Source organism: Boleophthalmus pectinirostris, unplaced genomic scaffold (genome assembly GCF_026225935.1).
Source record: "Boleophthalmus pectinirostris isolate CB_2022bp ecotype Guang Dong unplaced genomic scaffold, ASM2622593v1 HiC_scaffold_15, whole genome shotgun sequence".
NCBI classification, from domain to species: Eukaryota; Metazoa; Chordata; class Actinopteri; order Gobiiformes; family Gobiidae; genus Boleophthalmus; species Boleophthalmus pectinirostris.
The window spans coordinates 19,563,947-19,588,387 of record NW_026571070.1 but is presented as its reverse complement, the minus strand read 5'-3'; the positions used below and the strand labels follow the sequence as shown (position 1 = coordinate 19,588,387).

The following is a 24,441-nucleotide window of genomic DNA, read 5'->3' as shown; positions in this document are numbered from 1 at the left end:
AAACTCCATACATCTTCCCTAGAATCATTTGGATGATTTCAGCCCTTGAAGTTGTTATTTGAAAACTACAACTATATGATATCACAAGGTAGAGCAGAGCATTTTGAGCTTCGGTGATGTAGACAAACTGATAATAAAGGATTACTGAAATCTGTGAATGAAACAAAACACAATTTCAGGTCTGTCTTTAATGAGGTAACAACATTATAACACGCCTTAAAGTTCACAAGAGACAATTTTGCGTAATATATAGGACCTTTAAAGAAATACAAGAATCACAAGTATTTCAGAACAGGTTTGAGATTTGTCTAAATGTCAGGGTTAACAGGTTCGATTTTATATTTTCTTTCTCTTTCCCAGAGAACATTATACCACCTAAATAATTACACACTTTGCTAATTTGGATCATTCAAATTGTGATTTCAATTTGATTGCAATTATAGGCTTCGCTTCATCCAGCCATTCCTGCTCTATATTTATGACCAGGTGAAGTGAATGAGAAATACGCTGGCGGTGATATGTAAGCTTAAAACCAGTGGAGCACTTTGGATTTGTGATAGAAAGATAAGAGCATCTACAATAATAATGTTGATGTTCATGGTGTCACAAAATGAAATATAAAAAATAAAACATATTAACTATTTGTGGATTTTAGCTATTATATGTTATATGCGACATTTCCCATACAGAAGATATAATATTCAGTTTTAATTGTTAATCACTATGGCAATGGCCCTAACATTTCATAATTTTGAACGACACGGATTATTATTTATTATTTAATATGACTGACACTTGCTCATTTGCTGTTGAAGACTTCAGTTCTGTCACATTTAAAGGTGCACTATGTACTGTCAGATTTAAAGGTGCACTATGTAACTTTTCTGGTGGAGGGTGCGCAACCTGCTTGTTTCCGTGGATATGTTTGCCTTGCTTTTACCTGGCATGCATGCTTTTCAGGGCCATGAAAATGACAAAATATTTTATCTGAAGTGCCTTTTGTTTAGATGGTGACAGCATTTTTGGAGCTTAAAAACGCAAAAATCTGAAACCAACCTCCAGAGTGGAAAAGTTGAATACGCTCCGCTGTAGCGTTTTCATCTACACTGCCCAAGACGCAAAACTCTGGTCAGATCTGCTCACGTCGCCTACGCTTTTACGTCACATACATCCCCACCTGGCGTCACCACCTAGCCGCTTGGCATGCATACTCAATTGAATCCCACACACTTTTGCTTCACTGTACGCACGCAGATTTCCTCTCGAAAATGCTCGTCTAAATGCGGAATAAAAAGTGAAGGCGTGATGCCACTTTTGCGTCTTCTGTTCAGACCGTCATCATATAAATGTCGCCTTAAAGCAATAAAACACCTGTGATTGAATAAATGCAAGATATATAAATTTAATGCTAGATTGTGAAAGATGTATGCAAAAATAATGATGATATGTTATTTCCATGGAGACAAGTAGGCAGACAGAAAAGTTACACAGTGCGCCTTTAAACATGTCCAGGAGCAGTTACATTTTAGAGATGACTGAAATATACTGTGTACATATAGTTCACTGAATCTTTTTTTTATTATTTTTGTCTTTGCCACATTTTTTGGATTATTTTCAAAACGTGCAGAGGTGTGAAAAATCTGAGGGAATTCAGATTACTCATATGATTTTGAAACCCATGGATAATGATTTAATATGACTCACACTTGCCGATCTGGTGTAGAAGACTAGAAGACTGTCACATGGCTCTGGTCTGAAAGTCTTACTGAAATCCTCTTCATCTCCTGCTGCCCGAGGCGAAATGTCTCCATGTTTTTTCTCCTTTGAGCATCAAAGCTATCACAGATCTGCTGACATTTCATTATTTGTCCTGGAATCCGGGCGCCATATTATTGACACACAGCTGAGCCTCACAGATAACCTTGAACCATTACAGAAGAAATGTACCTTTGATGGCAGGGCTTCCTTTCAGACCATATTAAGATCTGTATCTCTGTAAAAACATGCATTTTCATTACGCTTCTATGGAACATGCTGGGATTATTTATGTCAGTGATCACCGCCTAATGACAAACACTATGTTCAGTAATTAGCGCTGTAGAGATGTAAAAAACCCTTCATTTTCACATAGTAATTAGTCGTGCTGTGTATGTCATTATTTATTATCACATACACAGTCAGTTGTAACTTTCAAATTCATGACAAGTGTAATATTTACCATGTTATCTTCTTTAGAGGAATTAATGGAATAGGCCCAGAATATGTTTCTGGAATTACGTAAAGATGCATTTGACAAATAGAACTGGTCTGGGTCTGCTTATTTCCTTGGAGATGCTATTTCTTTGCCTGGAATGTCCCACAGTATGGCATTGCAGATTTATTATATAACAAGTCATTTTCTTGATCAAAAATACCCTGAAATGCATTTTTTACTTACAGATCTGAAGTTGGCTTGGTGGCGCCGACTGCTTGTCTCCAGGGACATAGATATAAGTTCAGTGTTGTATTGTGGAACTTTCCAGGAAAGACAATAACATCTCCAGGGCAACAAGGAGTGAAACCTAAACCTGAAAAGTTGCATTTAGTTCACTTTCAGTTCACTTTAGGTAAAATCGTCTTAGGTGGTCCCCAAGTCTACCCCAACATCTGGAGATGGGTCCACTGCCCTTGACAGCGGCATTGAAGGATGGGTCAAATGCAGAGGATAGATTTTCCTAAGGGGGAAGTAATAAAAATAATGGAAAATAAAGTCTATCTATACCTACCTGCCTTTAAAATATTGTATCTGCAAGGTACATGTATATGAGAAGCGTTGTCACACCCTGATAAAACAGTGCAGTTGCATTGGTAGGGACGAGGTCATAATGTTATGCTTATTCATCAGCATAGATAAAATATTGAAAACAGCCCTGCAGCCCCCTTCTCAGACTCATTTCTTCTCTCCAGATATTTCTAAAAATCGTTGTGTGAGACAGATAGGCTTGTCTGGTTTAATCAATAACACTAGACAGGAATTTGTGAAGTTCTACTGTGTTAAAAGTTCAGTCACGCTGCTATTTGATGTAGTAATTTTGCGCTTTAAAGGTTTTGGAGTCGGCCGTTGGTCCCTGTATTTTTCACCATTTGCATCTTACGCAGACAGACACAGTGAGCAGAGAGAAAGCAGATGAAAGGCTTTTCTTTGGAGCCTCGCGTTTGTAATTTGGCTGCATGGGCTTGTGCCGGTGAGTGATGGCTTCATCTTTTTTATTTTGATATCTTTTCTTCTTCGGGGAGAGCCAGCGTGATGTGTTATCAAGGCCCGGGTGTATAGCTGCTCTGTGGGTGAGTGTGTGTGGACATGTCAGGAGGAGACACAGGGACATAAGTGACAAATGATAGCTCCTCTCCCCCTCACATATGCGTTTGTTTTGTCCCCACCGTCTGAGGGCTTCTGCCACTTTGATTTGAGTCTGTACCACATACTCCCTCTCACAGAGCTGTCTCATAACCAGTGGTGGGACGTAATGAAGTAAAAGGTGCATTGTGTAACTTTTGTGGTGAAGGGTCCGTCAATGCTTTTCTCCACAGAGCTGTTATTGCTTTCCTGGAATGTTTCACAGTACGTATGCTATTAAAGCTTTCTATGATCGTGGAGACCAAACCAGACTATGTTACAGGTCTGATCTGTGGAAAGGTATACGTCTACATATTTTTGAGCTATTAAACCACCTGTATATTGAATAAATGTAAGGTATAGAAGTTTAATATACTCATACTGTGGAACCTTCCAGGCAGAGCAAAGGCATGGAAACAATCTCTTGATGAACCCCCAACCAAAAAGTGATATAGTGTTCCTTCAAGTAAAAAAAATTAGGTATTTGTACTTGAACTTTGTTAAGTACAATTCTAAACAGGTACTTAAATACTTTTACTTATGTAATGTTTTTTATGTGATACTTTTGCTTACTTTTAGTATTACTTGCCCTAGTAAGAAAGTATTTTTACTTAACTAACAAAATGCACTTCTTCTTCCACCACTGCTGATAACTGCCCTTTCGCGGTGTTAAAGGCTTGTCATGTCTTTTATAACATCTTTTCACTCCCTTGAGCCATTGTTGGTGAAAGCATTTCCACCTCTATGCCACACTACAGATAAGGCATATTATGAAAGGCAGCTCTCGAGGTCAAAACATGTCTGCTGAGTACTGTCTGCATCTAATAAGTCTTTTATTCCCCAAGTATCAAGAAGTGTTAGCATGCTAGTTTTAGTTAGATTGCAATGGCAAAACTCCGCTCTGGTCTCTGAAAGTTGTGAAAACCACTTATAAACTCAGAATAATTAGGAGCTTGAATGCATAGAGTGGGTGAGGATTAATTTTGGACCATTGCAAACCATTTAAAACGAATCAGTTATATTTTTCATGTTTTTAAGACAGTAAAAATCAGGTACAGCTCCCATAAATCCAGTCTGCATCATTTTCATAGATAGCATGGCTGTTATTTTTATTATTATTAATAAACCGTTAATTAAACAGGAAAGTCCCACAGGAATTCTGGTGTCTGTTGTACAGGCAAGTCTTCCTCCCATGGGAACAATACAGTTTTTTTATGTTTTTGTTTTGTTTTTGAGCAGTGGCAGGGGAAACTGGAGCACACTAGAATCACAGTGAAAATATGAACCTCCACAGGGAAAGGCTCCACTGGATCCTGGAATAAAATAGGAATTTTCCAGCTATCCCCCTACTCAGTACTTTTTACTAATACTTATCCAACAGTCACTGCCATATCCTAAATATAATGTATCCCAAATGCTATCTGTATATATATTTTTTTTCCATTTTGTACCTTAGAAGCCGTTAGCAGTTCATGTCCTGACTGTGCTCTTGTGATAAAATATGAACTAACTAACCTTCTTGCTCCCTGCTCGGAGAGGTCTGGACTGGTTTTCTCCAATTTAGCAAAGAGCAGCAGAAGTTCTCTTGATGGAAGCCTTGTTACTTCGGTTCCTCAAAATAAAATAAAGGAAAAAAAAGATCAATCCTTGTTTTTTTTCTGGCAATTTCAGCTTGTTGAAGCCGACTTATTCTTTTGAAAGCACCTACAATTACTGCAAACATCCACTTTAGGCCCATCGCACTGGAACAAAGCTCGTTTCATGTTTGGTGCTGGTAAAATGGCTCTATAGACTATTACTTAGCCATTTGATGTCATTTCAAAACAACATTTCTTCAGTTGAATAAAAGCTTTCTACACATTTTTTATGCAAGCAGAGGTTAAATTAATAAGATTTAAAAGAGTTGAAAATGTTGGGCAGCTATTTTTTAAATAATTTCTCAACATTTTGATAATTTCAGTTTTTAATTTTCTTTCTAATGTTCAAAATAAACCAAACTGAAACTGTATATTTGTAATCTGAATTTCAGAAGTGGCTTGAATCTACCACATCAAGCCGTTGCCATCGCTGTGTTTGTGAAGTTATCACCTTGTCAACAGTTTTTCCCAAGAATCACACTTTAATGCCAGCTCCACTGCACTCACTTTGCTGATAATTTCTTTTGTTTATTTGTTCCTAGTCCAACATTATTGAGCAGAGACACAGAGGAAGCCAATCTCTCCCAATAAACATCCACCAGTTGCTTTAATTTTCTTGTCAAACTTGCATTATTGTGAGGCTTGGGAACAGCAGGGACTATTTTCCACAATCTCCTTGATGGAGCATTCAAGGGCAAATTGTCAGTCAGAATAAGCACAATCAAATCTCACAAAGCTGTCAGGAAATCAGTCGCACATGGCGTACAAAAGGCACACAAAACAAGAGTTGCATGTGTACACTGGTCTGCAAACGTCGCTCATATTTCCTGAATGGCAGGCAACTATTAAGTTAACATGCACTCAGTTGGTGGTTTGACCCCAGTTCTGACTCTGACTGTGGTTGTGTTCATAGGCAAGGCACTTCAACTACTGTATGAATGAATGTGGTGAGTGAGTGATAGATGGCGGTGAAGAAATAATGATTTTAAAGGTGTCACATTACGTACGCTGTTTTTTGTTCTCTATTATACTGTTGTTACCTCATCAAAAATATACCTGGAGTTGTATTTTGTTTCATTGACACATGTTTAACACACAAATCCTACATATTAAGGCTGAGTTCTTCTCTGTTCCACCTTGTGATGTCATGTCATAAAACAGGAAGTGCCCCACTCTGTTTTTAAACTCCATACACCTTCACAAGAATCATTTGGATGATTTCAGCCCTGGAATTGTCCGTCCCTAATGAGCAAAAATTAAAACCTATGATTAATGACTAACCTATGATTGAAAACTACTGCTTCTTGACATCACAAGGTGGAAAAGCATTTGTGATATTTATCTATGAAAGGTCCTCTATAAATAACGTCTTACTTATGGCAAAAAGAACCAAAAGTAGATACCAATAATAGTAATCCTAATTATGCATTGGTTTTATGTAGCACTTTTCACACAAACTCAAAGATGCTGCACAATAGTGTAACACAAAACAGGACAGGATAAAACAGCTAGTGAGGAGCAGTCATTAGTGCGGGTTATAACCTTATATTAGGAGGTGGAGAGACTGAACTGTGGTCCATTCTGAAAAAGCCTTTACCTGACTGAAAAACAGATACTTCAGGGATATAACCATCAGTTTGATTTTCTTTAGTATTTCTTAAAGCTTACAAACTGGACTACAGGGCAAAAAACAGTATTTTTTAACACACCACCACCACAAGTACACAGAGCACACACAATGACACCACACGTTCTTATCCCCACTCTTTCTTTCTCTCTTCAGTAGTGTATATATTTGCACTATTTGTATGTGTAAAATAAATAAATAAATAAATAAGGGTTATACTAGTTTCCAGATTGTGTACCCCCGGGCAGTGGGTGTGAGTGTGGAGGTGTGGCTCTGTGGGACAGTGAGTAACAGTGAGGAGCCTGAGGACAGCTCAGGGAGACCACAGCACTGACACATGCACACATCAACTTTAACCACAGCTAATGTCATCAGACCACACGGTCTCACTGTCAGACACTGTGAACTCATGTGAGAGCTATTAAAGTTTGCAATACTGTCAATTTTTTTAATAATTATACTTTTACTAATTATCACTGTTACTATTGTATACATACACTTTAATGTAAACCAGCTTACAGAAAGATACACATGTTTTTCTACTTAAAGTTCCTATGAGCTTTAAGCCATGTTGTATTTTGTTTCATTCACACATGTTTAAATAACATGAGTATGTATACATCTCCAAATGTCAAAGTGTAGTTCAGCTTATGGCTGAAATTATCCAAATGATTCTAGTGAAGATGTGTTTAAAAACACAGTGGAGCACTTCCTGTATGACATTCAAAGTTGGAATAGAGGATTTAAAGCTTTGGATATATAAACATAATCATGCAGGGTTTGTGTGTTAAATGTGTGAAGAAAAAAAAACAACTGTAGTTCTGTTTGTGATGAGGAAACAACATTATAACAGCATAGTATAAGCCCTTTAATTCATATCGGTTAAAAAAAAAAGTACTACTTTACTTTTTAATATCTATGTATTTATTTGAATGTATTATTAATATTGTATTGTAATGCTATTTGAAGAATTCACTCAAAATAAGGATGTGTGTTATTTAAAAAAGTGATTTTCTCTTTTCAGAGAAGGATTTTTAACCGAATTACTCATTTTTGCTTTCACAGCAATTACCTGTGCTGTACAGTGCAGTACAATAAATTACATTTTCCTTCTAGACTGTACCTGTTTTTGTAAGTGAACTCTTCACTTGTTTTGTTGATGTTATAAATAAATGTATAAAACGGTTCTGAAGTTACCCATTTGAACTTAAAAGTTTTCAAATTCCCTGCTAGCCTTTTTGGCGCTCTGGTGTAAGAGGTAAAGTGTTTGGGTTAGAGCTGCAGTGTTGACTCAGTACAACACAGCCTGTATACGTGTGGAGAATGCTCTTACGCTGGCTCTGCCTTGGTTTCCGATTTGCGCGGTAATTGCAATTTTGACACCTCATTTTCGCAGAAATGGAGCCTAATTAAGGCAGGAAACCTTGTCACCAGACAGAAAAACAGATGCCTAAAAGCCCTATTCCAGCCCAGGCTCCATCCACACATTACAGACCAGTGTAGCTGTAGGGAAACCATTTGTCCCCATACAAGTGTATTGCTTTCTGCTGGCCTAAAGGTCAGCTGTCTCTCATGTTTGTCTCAAATCACTGTTATCTGGGCACGTTATTTGGCCCCTGTCCGTGAAGTAGCTCAAAGCTTGTTTACTCAATCACCTCTTCATCTGCAGCGCTGTACTGTGACTCTGTGTTTGATACACACGGATCACACATGTTTGAGGTTTAAAGTGTGCCCCATAGGTACTTCACTGTTATTGGTCCATGTGGTCTCTTTTAGTCCTCAGTCATCAGGGGTTTGTACAGCCTGTGCGAGGGTCTCAGAAAGATCAATGGCCCCCAACAGATTGTTTAAGAAGATGTTTTTTTTTGTGTGTGTGTTTCTTTACCCTGTGGCATTGTTTAGCTTAGAAGTCCTACATCACAACCTTGGTGGTACTAATAGTAGTAGTTGTAACGGTAGTAGTAGCATTAGTAGCAGTAATAGTAGTAGTGATAATAGTAGTAGTAGTAGTAGTAGTAGTAGTAGTAGTAGTAGTAAGGGCTGTTTGTTTTAATAAAAGGAGTACTATTAGGCTTAATGATGTTGTACATTTTTGAAGTAGCAGCAATAGTAGTTTATGTATGTGCAATGATTTCACCGGTTGCAACACAACCGGTTTATTTTATTCATATTTTTTTACAATATTTTTTGAGAAGTATGACTTGAATGTGAATAATTGTAACATCTATAATGCATATTTCTAACTAGTCATTTAATCAAAGCACTTATTTGCAGACAGTGGAAGTAAAATCAGTTAAGCATCTTGCCCATGAACACAAAGAGAGTAGGCAGTGGAGAGAGCAGGAATCAAACATTTAATCTCTTTGTTAGTGGGCGCTGTTCCTGTTTATTCATTAGTTTTGAATCATGCATGTTAGTTTGAGCCCTTCTCATCTCATCAGTAGACCCTGCTTCCCTTCTGTGTGTGTGTTTATGTGCGTGTGTGTGTTCTTTCGACCAATCGATCGCCCCCGCCAGCCCCTATTTGAGAGGGAGGGCACCACGCTGTTTGTTTTGGCGACAGGAGGTCTGCCCCATTGAAGTAGCATTAGCAGCATGACCAGTACATCACAGCCAGCGCTTGTTTGAATTGCCTTTGTTTAGAGCACGGTCATTACAAAGCCAGTGTACGGCCTCAGTGGAGTGGTGCGATAAGGAGTATAGCGCACAGTTTGCAGGCCAGTTCTTACGTTGAAGTAGATCAATATAAAAAACGTGCCTCGGAGGGTCCAGCAGTCCGCAGCCCGGAGGTGAAGTTGCCAAGGTCACCCCCTAGTTACGAAAAGGTTGCGATCCCTGCACAAGGTAAACAAATGGACGCCACCTCCAGAATATAAAGCAGCTTATAGATGCTCGCTAACTGTCAGGTGAAAAAACACAAGACAGGACAACAAGGGTGAAAGAGGTGGAGGCCGAGGAGAACAGGCGTAAAGAAGGTTAATGCCGTTAAGAAGACAGACTACGACACACAATTAGTGAAATGATAGGGTGAGAGGGAAAACACAAAATACAAAAGAAGAAGGTTACAGAGTCTGCGAGGCTGTTTCAAAAAGCAGAACTCTTCAGATTAACCTCTAGTACTCTACTGATCATTTTAACTGAACAAAACAAGCTGAAAAACCCATGCAGTTGAAATACACTGAAAGACCTTTGTAGAAGATATTCAGTCCACATTTTTAAGAAAGAGATAAATGTTAAAACACTGTTATAAAACCAAGTACTTAATAGTGAATTATGGAAGAAGGTTATGACTTCACTATGTGCTTATTCATCATTATACTGCCGTTGCATCCATGGGCAACACATATCACCAGTCTATATGTTTTCATTGATTGTGTATTGTGTAATGTTGCTTAGGAAAATATAGGGAAAGCAGTCATCTCTATTAAACTATTAATAACTGTAATGCTATAAGGAACTATGCTAAGAAAAATGCATTTAAAGGGCATTTTGATCTTTAAGGATGCAGACAGCCTAATAATGCAGTATTACTTAAACATGTGTGAATGAAACAAAACACAACTCCAGTTTTGTTTCTGAGATGTAACAACATTATAAAATAGCTAGGATTTTAGAACTGTGCCATGCTTAAGCGCGATTGCTTACGGTTCTGTGGCCCACACTCACACCTGCACATCCGAACCGGGCTATGGCCCAACGTCATCATCACACGGCACTGACTGTTTACATGTGCTAACGCTTTTAGCGAAGAAAAAAAAGTCCAGTGGCAGAAATATCTATTAAATAGTGAAGCTGATGTGCGTCCAGGGCTCATATAGTGAAGTTGTGCATGTACACGTACATGAGCAACCATGCCATGCTTTGGCCCACCTCCTGCAAACGGGCCAAAGTCCCGCACCTGAGCATGGTTCGAATGCACTCAAACACACAAACATACCGTGCTTTAGGAGCGATCCGTGCTTGGGCATGGTTTTAAAGTCCTAGTGTGAGTGCACCTTTAAAGCTCATAAGAGTCAATTCTGTGCAATATTGAACCTTTAAAATTCAATATTTGATGGCCAGTCTCCTGTTCTGTTCCAGACACCAATGCTAAAATGCTAAATGGTTTCTGATAGCGTCCCTGTGTGTTTCCAGCCCCACTCCAATCATTGTTGTGGTTTCATCACAAGTGAAGATCAAGTCCAATTAGTCTGAGCGCTCCTTCACACTGGCTCATGACAGCAGCACGGAGTCCATCTTGTAACACATCCCCACTGTGTCTTAGATTGTTAGTGCTACAAATGCCACTGGGATCTCTCTGCACATGGGAATCTGGCTGAAGAAGTGTCGAACCAAGTCGAAAAATCAACTCAGTACTTGAAATAAACACATTATGTCGTCTTTATTGTCATCATATTGTTTTTTGGATGTATTCTCAATTGGCACTGCACCTGAAACTAAACCTGGACTAGACCAAGATTAAGTAAGCCAGGATCAAACCAGGACAAATGTGAACACAGTCTTGGATTTTAAAGGGTCAACACTGCAAAAACTGAAATCTAGACAAGTTCGTTATTAATTACTGAATTAAGAAAGTTTCACCATGATTTCAGTACATTTTACATGATCTAAACAAATGATAATGACTGACATAAAGGGCTTTTTCTTAAACCAAAACAAATAAAGGTTAGATGCTATATGACAATACATTTATTTGTAGTCAAGATGTCATTACTTTGTTTGAAATGTTTCCCAGTATGGTATTAAACCTTTCTATCGTCATGGAGACCAAACCAGACCAAGTTCCAGGTCAGATCTGTGGAGAGGCGTCCCCGCTCACAGTCAGAATGCCTGTTTTTCTTGGTATTCTTGAGCTATAAAACCACCTGTAATTAGATAAATGTAAGGTAGAGATGTTTAAAGTCATATTATGGAACATTCCAGGCAGAGCAATGACATATCCATAGAAACAAACAGGTGACGGACCCTCAACCAAACAGTTACACAGTGCACATTTAACTATGACCACAAATATAGGCTGTTGTCCTCAGTTGATTCTTATCTGTTCTCAGAATGTAAATTCTCAAAAGCAGTAATGTAGATATTGTTATGCCTGAATAGCCACGGCTGTACCACATATTCTTTTGGAGGTGATTAGTATTCATTGAAAAGGACTGAAACCTTATTTTAACCGGCTGTCTGTCTGTCTGTCTCTCAATGCCAGACCCCAGTGCCACTCTCCTGATTGATGCATGTTGTTAATTAGGCTTTAATAGAAATGACATTTTTTCATTACGAGTCCTTGATTCAACTCCTTCCAGACAAGAGTACACAGATTAGCAGACTGGTTGTGTTCGAATAGGCCACTCACTAAAGCCATGTGAAGAAAATGATGATTGCCAGAGTAGCTGAAGGTTTTGAATTATTTGCAGAAAACTGTTTTATTTTACTTTTATTTAGTAAAAATTAAGAATCGTCAAGGGGTCTGTAAAATATATCAGACACATGTGCATTTAAATTTTATAAAGTTCAGCTTCTTGTTACATATGATGACATTTTGAGGACTCTTCACAATTCAAAAGACATATTTTTGTTTTAAATTGTCAATTATTATTAACAGTCTTCCATCATTCTGTGAACCTTGTAGAGCTGTAATAATATTGATTAAGGTAAGCAAGTAGTTTAGTAGTAGCAGTAGTAGTAGTGACAGTGATAGTAGTGATAGTAGTAGCAGTAGTAGTGGTGGTAGTAGTATTGGCGGTTGATTCCGATTTGGTATTTCCAGTCCATGTGGCAGAAGAATATTTATACTATTCAATTCAAAACCTTTTTTTTTGGGTAATGTTTTGATAGCAACAGCGCTAGAAATTTGTATGCGTCTTCTTTCAAGTCACTGTATCACATAAATTGCTGTAACAACACCATACCTGCTTACAGTCTATTTGTCGAGAGCCATTTTTAGACCTTATTTACAACTGAATGGGCCCACGGGAATGGCGAAGACTGCTTCCTCCTTCTTCGGCTGAAATGGGGCTTTTAGACTATCTCCCAACTGCAAGAGTAAAGACACATTCACCGCTATCAAGTGCTTTTATTGACTCTCTGCCCTCTTGTTGCTCTTCAGAACAAATGCACAAAGCCCGAACCGCGAGTGAGACCAAGTATCCAACCTCACCGTACAAAAGAGGGGCCAATAAACACCGACACTAAGAGCTAGTTTGGAGCAATGTTCTGACTTGTGTTGTTGTTTTTTCTGGTGACAGGCGAAGTGCTGCGATTGGGGAGGATTTCGGGACACACGGTCAACGGGGGCTGGACAGCCTGGAGCTCTTGGTCTCAGTGCAGCAGGGATTGCAGTCGAGGGATAAGGAGCCGGAAAAGGACATGCACCAACCCTGAGCCCAAGTACGGAGGACAGTCGTGCCTGGGACCAGCACAGGAGTTTCAAGAGTGCAACGTCACACCTTGTCCAGGTAAGAAAGTCTGAACAAGAGACAAAATAGAGGTAAACAGAACTGACAGCTGCTGTTTAAGATCTATCCAATTCAATTTGGAGCCAGGTCCATATTGGGGCATATTAGGAATAGGAATTTATTTATGTACCATGCAGGGAAATAAAAACACCAGGATCATATAGAGTGGGTTGATATGAACATTTTAAGCCCAAAATGATGAGGTTCACAGCAGCATTTATAGAGAGAGGGGTTACACTTTTTCAGTGTTGATGGAGCCAGAAAACACCCCAGGAAGATCTCCTATTTGAAAGACAGTGGTCTATGGGTAATACAGTTCTATGGGTAATTAAGGTTAGGTTAGTTAGGTTAGTTTTTTTGGTAACTTAAGCTGTAATGTATTGTTTTGTATCCTGCTCTTGTACTGTATCTACAAAAAGTGGTCGTACCGGAGCCTGAGTTCCACAGGCTTGTGGGGTGAACTCATACTGCTAACCACAAGGAGGGTTTAAATAGGGATGGGCTGGGGAGAGATCACTAAATTACTCAAACATGCATGGTTGACATCTAAAATCTGTTGAGGCATATTTTATTGAGGCCATATGTTGTAACATTGTAGAAAGCTCCATTGCACACTCTTTAAAGAATAAGGTTGACATATTTTTGTAAGTCAGTTAAATACAATGAAGCAACAAAACATTAGGTCTACTTTATTTATGTTAATGTGAAGTTTTGTAGTTTCCTTTTCAGGTTTGACCATAAATAATAGTTTTATTTAATAGGGAGTTTTACTTACAGCTAGATATTTGGCAGTTGTTCTCCCACCTTCATTACAATTACAGAAAAGAAAGGTGTATATTTATTCCATTCATGATCCAGTGATTATAGCGACAATATATTATGCAGCAATGAAGTTGTATTCATGGGTGTCAGCTTTTAAGTGACATTTTGAGGACATTTAATCATTCAAAATTGCCTTGGTAACAGTGCTAATTTGTCTTCACTCTGACATACATGCATAGCCACAGGTAATCATATTGTTGTGCTGTTGCTTAGAGCTGGGCGATATTACAATTAGAAATGACTAAATCTCAATCTTGATTACAATTCTATCAATGGCTCTACACAAATGTTGGCATTGTGTTATTATTCAAACCCATGAGTCAATAAATGAGCATCCCCACACAGGAGTAACAGATCAGGGCCAACAAAAGAAATCAGTTGTGGATAAGAGGTGTGACGAAGACCCCAATTTACACTAGGAATCAAACAGACCACCCGGAGGCGCATCCACCATTGTAATTACATCTGTGGGTAATTATGCTGCCAGCGTCGGGAGCGCGTGCCGTGTTGTGAAAAGCCCTGAGACAATGCGTTTTTGAGCTCTCCTCTGAGCCGAAGACACCGCGCAGAACCGTTCTAATTAAAAGAGAGGGTGAAGTAAGCTGTCTAAATGGAAATCCAGCGTTGGGTTTGGCGTGAGGCACACCTGCTGTCCACCAAGAGCGAGGTGATTATTAAAAACAGGCCCAGGAGAGAAACAGGAAGTGCTCGGGTCAAATGGAGTGCTGCTTTTTGGCATGGCTCCAACGTCAGATTACTTTGTTCCTCTGCAAATTATTGGGTCAAATTAAGAGTTATTGGCCTTTTGTTACTTCATCAAATATGGGCTTTGCAGTACTTCAGTGAGTTTTAATTGGTGAAAGTTCATTTATTTCAGTAATTGGATTCAAATTGAAAAATACAATGCAGTATTACTGCTAGAGTACACAATAAAAATTACTATTAATTTAATTTGGCCTGTAATTAAATTGTAGTATCTTTAATGTGCGTATGGCAGATTTGGATGATTCTCTTAATTTGGTTGGATAATTGTAATGTTGTAAATATTTATATATATATATATATATATATATATATATATATATATATATATATATATATATATATATATATATATATATATATATATATATATATATATATTTTACTCCAAGAAGAAATTTGTGAAGAAAAGTAAAAAAATATGTTGAAAATTACAGGAATTAGAGAGTTCTTTTTAGAGCGCTCGATATTGATGACTTCATACTGGGAGAATTCTGTCTAAAAGTTTGGAACAATTTATATTCGCAAAACACCTTTTTATGATACTTTAAATGATTTCAGCAAAATAAAGGTGTTTTCTTAGAATTTTGAAAATATTAATTTCTTTGCACATTAGAGAAAGTTTGGCCTACATTACACTTACAGTTATGGAATTCCCTGGTGTGATGTTATCATTTCCAATCATTAAGTAAAATCTGAAACCTAAAAAATGGTCAAACTTGTGAAAGAAAGTGTAGAATGTTTAGTAAAATCTGAAATATTATGACCTTAAATGTGTTTTAGTCAGTACATATGTAACCTGTCCTGTAGGCACTTTAAACTGATACAGTATTGAATTCAAACACAACATACTGTATGTTTACACATTGAATTGCATTAGTGTTCCTTAGGAAAATGTGTCTTGGACTGGAGTAAAACTGTAATGTAATTCAGACATGCCAAGATATTATCTGTGACTGTCCCAAACCCGGTAATAAATATTAGTTCAATCAAAAATCCAGTGTTATCAATATTGTAATCTCAGCAGAACTTTAACTGTGTCCCAAATAGGAAAAAAAGGGAAAAAATACATTATGCAATTATTCCATCCTGGCCTTTTTAGACACTGTTACTAATCTGATTTCATTCTCATATTGACTCTGTGCAAATAGTCTGACATGAGCCCATTATCAGATTACCTCATCACATTTGGAGCCAGTGCAGGTAGCCTTTGTGAATCAGAATGACTGTCCGTGAAGCTGTTTGTGCTTGGTTTCAATTAGTTCAGAGGGAGCACCACACATACCTTTTAGTAATGTAACAGCTAATAGCCCCAGTCTTTATCAGGGTTATACCAAGACTCAATTAACTAAAAGCTTCAGATTGCTCTCTCCTGACCATCTCCATTTCCAGGTTTTAAGCAAATTAAGTTGTTATATATTACAAGCAAGCCAGAAACTGATCCTGTAAAATATTTTAAAGGGCCCATATTATGCTATTTTCCGATCTATGTTATAATGTTTTTTTCCTCAACAAAAACATACCTGGAATTGCGTTTTGTTTCATTCACACATAACACATAACTCCAGGTATGTTTGACATATGTTTGAACATGGCATAAAGCTCACAAGAGTCAATTTTATGTAATATAGGACCTTTAACCAATAGTTGAGGTCTATAATTGTAATTTCTCATGGCAACTGTTAGAGGTTGTAGTACATTTGATGAGTGAACTTTTCTAACAGTAATGTGTTTGAAGGTGTAGAAATGGGTGAGGATTTGAGCCAGTTTGACAGGGGGTAAATTGGGAGGGCAAGATGTTCAGGTCAGAGGATCTCTCCAGCGCTGTCAAAAGTGGTCCAAAAAGAACAGGGGCTGAACAGTGACAGATGATGTAGTCAGCCAAGGCTTGTAGGAGTTGACACGTTAATTCTGGCCCTGACAAAAAAAATACCAGAATCTGAAATGAGACGAGTACAGTAGACTAGACTGACTAAAGTTACTGTTACATTAAATGAGTGTGATGCAAATAAAACACAGTTATCTAAATATCGTAAATGTCAAATATAGCTATTGATACTTTGCAATGACATCACACTGGGGGTGTTCTACGTGTATCTCTATCGGCAGAATGTTCAGCAGAATGGTGATACAGTGCACACATTAGCAAACACAGTCTTTTTTTTTTTTTTCTTTTTTTTAAAGATAGTCTGATAAGTCTCAAGAAAAATAACAAAACTTAAAACCAGTAATTTTCAGGAGCTTGTGATGAATACAAGCGAAAAACTGTTACTACTACTAGCCAACTTGTGTCTGTAATTTTATGTGTGAGACTTTCTTAGGCACACAAATCATGTCACCTATTGTACTTCCAACCAAGTCAGCGCTTTCTGCTCAGATTGTGTTAAAATAAAGCTCAGATTAACTCTAGTTTGAGTGACAGATTTTCTAACAGAGTAGTGCTTCCAGTTACTTTGACACCTACAGGAAAAGTTGATGACATCAGCTGCAAAGTATCAATAGATGCAGATGTTAGTCCACCAAAGATTATCTTTTATGGAGTTAGAAACATTTAAATATTCACTTCCCAAAGCAACAAAGGAGTTAAACTTATCTATCTCCATAAAGATAAGCAGAAAGACCAAATTAGTGGTTAGATCTGTGGAGAGGCAAGATATCAATGTAATAGATTAACAGAATATATTGTGTAATGTAGGCAGGTGGTCATCTGTTATGCCTGACCATTCTATACACATTGGGGGATGCTATTTCGTACACCAGTGGAAGTAATAAAGCAACACCGCTTTGTTGTTCTAGCCCGAAGAAGCGGATAAAACCTAGTCTGTTGAACAATGAATTCTGATGCATTCTCAATTAGCACCCCACAGACAAAGAGAAAATATTTGGGCCGCTCTCTCCGCAGCATCCTGTGTGGAGCTAAAAAGGCAAAACAAAGAGAGAGTTCAACTCGCCAGCCTCTGCATTGGAAACAAACCATGATTTTTTTATTTTTTTTTCCTGAAATGAGATGATCCGTCATGATATCGACTGCGGTGTCAGGTTGAGATAGAGAAATTACACCTGATGACACAAAATATCTGCTGCCTCTTGTCCTGCACACCCCTGATAGTCATTCCTTTGGACTTTAAAAGCAATCCACAGGTAGCTTTGAGAGGGATTTCTGGGTCACAATGAAGCCCGGGGTGAGACAGATTATAAGTAAATGATACAAAAATCCTGCACGGTCCATAGTTTATTTACTTCTCAGTTTGAGTTGTGTTTGCTAGTGTAAGTGCTCACTGTTTGGCGACAATACAGAGAGAACAATAACAGGGATTGTATGCTTCATTTATCTTTATTAATAAGAAGACAGTGAAACAGGAGGGGAGGGCCAGGCTGGAGAGTCAGGCACACAAACTCCACACAGAAACATGGACAAATTCATTGTTTGAAATGGCTTCTAATGACTTCCAATCACATCATCTACAGAGGAAATTGGCTTTTTAATGATGTGAAGGATAAATCTAAACATGGCTGGAGTTTTGGGGAACTGTAAACAACATTTTTCTTCTTTCCTGTTAATTATTCAAATAGATATGCAAGATCTCTGGGGTTCATTTGTAAAGCAGTTTCGATGTATTCCAAAGTTTACTTATGTGATATATTAATAAACAATAGGAAATCACAAAATCGTCCTGGAAACATAATTAAAAAGTAGGTCTATGCAATAAAAGGACTAAACGCTTTTTGAATTGCAACAGAAATGTAGTTAGCTACAAAAATATGTTTCAGGAAATCACAACAAGTCAAAACAAAACTGACAGCTTGTGGTGCTCTTAATGAATAATTGATTTAGAACAAAGCATTTTTTTTTTTTTTTTTGCAGAAATTTTTGCTACATAAATAGAGACTGCAAAAGTGGAGAGAGAATCGCATGCAGTATTTTCATAAAACATTAACACCAGTATAATTATTCATGCGTATAGGGGGCCATCACACTTGTCCTGGTTTAGCTCAGTTTAATCCTGATGTGTAGTTTTTTTGGACCCATTCTAGTCCAGGTTTGGTCCCAGGTTTACTCTGGGTTTAGTCTGGGTTTATTGCTAAGGTTTAGTTACAGTTCAGTCCAGGTTTAGTCCAGATTTAGTCCCAGGGTTAGTCACAGGTTTAGTCCAGGGTTTAGTCCCAGGTTTAATCCAGAGTCAGTCTCAGGTTTAGTCTGGGTTTAGTCCAGGTTTAGTCTGTCTTTAGTCCAGGTTTAGTTCATGCTCAGTCCATGGTTTTAGTCCAGGTTATAACCCAGGTTCAGTTCAGGTTTAGACTGGGTTTAGTCCAGGTTTAGCTCCAGGTTAAGTCCTATGTTTAGTCTAAGTTTAGTCCAGGTTCAATCCAGGTTTAGAACACCCCTACAGCATTACCTCATTGTTTTGTTTCCGTGGTAACTGATTGATTCTGCGTGTGTTGCAGTGGATGGCAGCTGGTCGTGCTGGTCGTCATGGTCCAAGTGCTCGGTGACGTGCGGTGGAGGTCACTACATGAGGACCAGGACGTGCAGTAACCCCCCTCCTGCCCACGGGGGAGACATCTGCCTGGGCCTGCACACAGAGGAGGCCCTGTGCAACACCCAGGGCTGCCCAGGTAACAAGCAAACTCTCACATTATAGCACTGACAGCACAACTCTGCAGGTGTGTTGCTGAGATGACAAGAAAATAGTGTAACTGTAACTTGAATAATCAAACAAAGGATGTGGTTCTAAAGGAGAAATGACAGAACATTTAAAAAAGAGCCATAATGATTCTGCCTTGATAAAACTGACAGATCTCCAAAGATGTAAAATAATATCAAGCTTATACATATTTTATCATGTTTACTGCCAAAATCTGTGTTCAAAATTTCAATCACCATCTTACATTAGTCATGCAGAATATGTTACAATACTAAACATTCATTTTAGAAATATGGTTAAAGCAGACCTTTTGTTCAAAACTGACTTTTCAAAGCTTTTAACCATGTTCTAATTTTCATTTACCCTCTCAAAGTTGTATTTGGAGTGATTCATGCATGTTTGAGTAATCTTTAATCACCTATTTTCAAGACACCATACTGCCAATCAATTTCTGTTTTCATCGCCATCGGCATACGCCCACTGCTCTCTACCTACTTTGTTATTTTGGCAAAATTTTAAAAAATGTTACTCGCTAGAATGATGTGCTGCTATCCAAAGGAGAGGCTGACAGCTTCAGAGGCCTTTGTTGTGATGACGTTTGTGGCAGTGTCTGCTGCCATTGGCCACTGCAGTTTTTAACGCAGAAGTCAGCAGACTGGTTTCTTTTACTAAGTCACTTTAGATGAATATTGTAGTGTAAAATGTGTAGATTATAACATAAAGATCCACAGGTGTCATAGACTATAACTATATAGCAGGCTCCAGCACAATATGTTTTCTTTACCAAAATGCTTTAGCACACACATAGCTAAAGATTTCATCTATTTATTTTAATGATGATTTTAAATACACACTTAAAGGTAGACTTTGTAACTTTTTGGGTTCCACCATATGGCATTAAACTTATTTTATCTCCGTGGAAACACCACCAATCTAAGTTAGGTCAGATCTGTTCAATAGGTGACCCACTCATAGTAATGAGTGTGGCATAATTTTCAGCAAAAGACTGAATATATATATGTAATATATTTTTTTAAATATATTTAATGCCATGCTGCGGAACATCCCACGCAAAGCAATAACTCTCCATGGAGACTAACAGGTGGTGGAAACTGCACAAAAAAAAAACAATAGGTCTAATAATCAATAATAAATCCACAATATTTCACTGTGTGTGTTCATGTTGCAATGTTCAACTTGAACTGAACTATGGGTGTATTGAATTTTTCTACTTTAAAAATAAACAAGTTGGATGTGAGTATGAGTTTGACCTGAGGGAGCCTATGCAGTATGTATAATGCCTCATAAACATCAACTCCTAATGTGATGTATTAAGCCCAGTGTAGTCATAACAACATCAAACAAACCCAAGTATATGAAAGAGCCTCTGTTCTTCCCCCTCAGTGACCCTAGATATATTTTCAAATGTAAACACTATTACATCTTTGCTTATTTTTATCTTATTGGTACTGTATGGGCACTAGCTTTATGATATTTCTTACTGCCAGCTCCACGGACACATATTTTATTAAAAAGCATCTTGAGGCCATTCCATCACAGGTATACTGCTTATTTCACATTCTTCTCCCTTAAAGGCCCCTCATGTGTGACTAATATGGAGCTGAGGGCATTTTTAATTCAAACCTTTATTTCGGTACTGTTTGTGTGACGCACTGTTGTCGTTCTGTTTACAGAGAGTTGGTCCAGCTGGTCCGATTGGTCTCCCTGTGATTCCAATGGAGCGCAAGTCCGACTGAGGCACTGCGATGTCCTTTTCCCAACAGGAAACCAATGCTCCGGGAATAGCAGCGAGACAAGGCCCTGCTCCTCTGATTCAAATTTCATACCAGGTAACAAAAACACCGTACATTAAAGGTCCTATAATACACACTTTTGAGCTTTAAGTCACACAACTCCAGGTATTTTTTTGATGAGAAAACATTATAACACAGATCAGAAAGTAGTGTAATATGGGCCCTTTAAAGGGACTGTAACCAATTTTTTGTAGCAGTCCAGTTATTTCTTACTTTCCCAACGCATTCCTAGCATTCTACTTATTCACCATGATGAGTTTATAAGTGCTTTCAACGCAGAAGATAAAACACTCTATATTTAGATGCAGACAGTAAACAGGGGCCTCATTCTGATGCTCTGTTTTACAATATATCTGTATTGTGAGTCCCATTCATTTCCTAGAAGCAAACGAAAATCAAATCTATTATTGATATCTCACAGGGGTCCATGTTGGGTCAAAGGTGAGATGTAAGGTTCAAAGAGGTTCATATCTTTGGGGAAGTTGGGATTTGTACGGAAAGCCAACAGAGACAAACTAGGGCAGCACATTTTGCACTTCTTCTATCCTGCCTGGGTTATTATATCTTCATTAAAGGCCTGTTAAAAGTGTTTTAGTCTTTGGGGAGAAATTGTACCTTGATGCTTTTTCTGCACTAGGTCAATTAGGACTGTGTTATCTTATTAGGATGCTTTAATGGCAACAATAAAAAAGTTAATGAATTGTTTTTATCAGCTTTGTTCAGGCAATTTCATACTCTATAATGGCTACAAGTAAAAGATAAAGATGAGGCTTGTAAAAAAATGTAAGTGTAATATTATGATAATGCTGCACAAGAAACTGCATTTATGTAACAGATTTAGGCTATGTTTTATATAAGAGTCCATTATTCAGCTGATCTATGGGCCATTAGTTCACAACACTGTAAATTGGTAGAACCCAGCTTAGTTTAGTCACAGCTTCGCTCTAGATTGCTTCTCAGTTTTTCTTTTTCTATGTTTATGTAATCCACACATTGAATTTGCTTAAATGTTCTATATTACTCTATTTTCTGTTCTATGTTTTGTTTTTTCATTATCAAAAACATATCTGGAGTTTCGCTCACACATGTTTAACACACAAATCCTGCATGTTTAGTTCTTCTCTTAAACAGAAAACACTTTGTGCCACCTTGTGATGTCATGTGGCAAAACAAGAAGTGCTCCACTGTGTCTATAAACTCAGTGCACCTTCACAATATAATCCTTTGGATAATTTCAACCCTGGAATTGCTGTTTTCTGCTGAACTAAAGGTAACATCACAAGGTGGAGCAGAATAGTTTAAGGTTTGTTAATGCCAGACAGCTCTCAAACATGTGTGAATGAAACTAAATACAACTCCAAGTATGTTTTTGAGGAGGTAACAGCATTATAGATTATAGTTTTGCATAATGTAGGACCTTTAACACTAATAATAATAATGTACTTTTTCCATATATTGTATTACATGTTTTTGTCACACCCATTTTACTTTAACTTAGCTATGTTAAATTAAATAGACTTGCATAAATAAAGTAGCCGATAAGTCATTTGTGCACTGGTCTTCACATATCTCATACAGATCAATAATATTGAACCAATTTTAGACTGACACTATTTCCACTGAACTTTGAACATTTGACAAGTAAAGCCTGAACTTGAGCTGCATCTTAATGAGCAGAAAATAAGTTTGATTTTAAACTGGGACATACAGAAAAACAGTCAAGCAGTAGACACTAAAGATGAATTCAATTATAAGTGGAGTGAAATTACATGGTGGTTTCCTTAATGTATGAGATCAGATGCCCTAAAAGCTTAACGCACATAATTAGTATTGCTAGTATCTGCTTAGACTGGCATCTTCCTATTGACAGTGTGTAATGTGAGATTCCCATGTGCATTGATTTGTACTTCATAAAAATCATTATGCCAACCTTAGTGCTTTCAGAGATGAGTCTCATTACTGCTTATACTATGGCTATTAAACATATCTCCCCATATTAATGACTGGACTCTCATACTTGCTGGCATAATTCATTGCAACGCCATGTAAACATTTGATTGAAAGTTCTATCTGAAGCCTTTCTGTATTAATTAGCAGGGTTATAATACTCTGTGTCGAATTAGCCATTTGCCCCCTATCCCTTATCATCCATCTGTTTTAATGGGAACGCCAGTCTATTATGGTTCATTAGGAAAGTCTTGCACTCCATTTGCTGTAATGAGAGTTGATACTTTTCATAAACTACTCCAGGTGCCACGGCTAAGATTAGGCATTGAAGTTTTCTTTTGTTTTCTTTTTTAAGGTGCACGGCGTAACTTTTCTAGGGTTACATAATCCACCACCTGCTTGTCTGTCATCAAGAAGCTATTGCATTGCCTAGGAAATTCCATAGTGGCATTAAATGTATATTTATTTTGTATTTAATCAAATGCGGGTGTTTTTATTGCTAAATACTTGAAAAACATATAGACAAACCTTATTGATCCACAGGGGAAATTATTTGGGCACAGTAGCTCACACATCACAATAATTTACAGTTCCGTCCAAACATCGAGAGATACAGGATTACATTTATACAATACTCCATACAATTGTACTGTAACAACTCACCCTTACAGATAACCCCATGTCCTGTCAATCATCATATCATTTTTGCACTGTTTTTCCTTATGACCTCTTGTACAGTCCCTGACAAAAGTTTTGTCGCTTATCCATTTTGTAGAAACAAAAGCTTATAACTTGACTTTAAATTAATCGATTGGTTTTAGAAATGTCTCATATGAAAGCTAAAACCCTCCCAAATTATGCTCAATATACTAAAATAAATTTGCTTCACTGAAGAAAGATTGATCATTTAATGAACACAGAAAGGTCAGATTTTGGCAAGACAAAAGTTTTGTCGCCTACAGAAAATTGAACAAATAATTTACTTCAAATACAAAAATATGTTGCATAACTTCAGTGAATGAAGTAGTGGTGCTGTGAGATCCATATTTAATATCTTGTATGACTTCCATGAGCTTCAAGGACTGCATCCACGCGGTTCGACAATGATTCATACAATTTGTTGATGAAGTCATCAGGAATAGCAAAGAAAGCATCTTACATGCCTCCCAGAGTTCATCAAGATTCTTTGGTTTTGCCTTCCATGCTTCCTCTTTCATTCTACCCCAGACATGCTCAATGATGTTCATGTCTGGTGACTGGGCTGGCCAGTCCTGGAGCACCTTGATCTTCTTCACCTTGAGAAACTTTGATGTAGAGATAGAAGTATGTGATGGAGCACCATCCTGCTGCAAAATTTG

The 24,441-nt window shown here is 37.7% G+C and overlaps 1 protein-coding gene across 1 annotated transcript in view; it reads left to right on the top strand.

Moving 5' to 3' along the window:
- Positions 1-24,441, top strand: part of sema5a (sema domain, seven thrombospondin repeats (type 1 and type 1-like), transmembrane domain (TM) and short cytoplasmic domain, (semaphorin) 5A) — a 154,116-nt gene that overhangs the window by 113,546 nt on the left and 16,129 nt on the right. Inside the window, exons 16-18 of the mRNA XM_020925704.2 lie at positions 12,883-13,092; positions 19,123-19,293; positions 21,017-21,172. Of these exons, the coding sequence (XP_020781363.1) occupies positions 12,883-13,092; positions 19,123-19,293; positions 21,017-21,172 (537 nt within the window). The remainder of the gene's footprint in view (positions 1-12,882; positions 13,093-19,122; positions 19,294-21,016; positions 21,173-24,441) is intronic.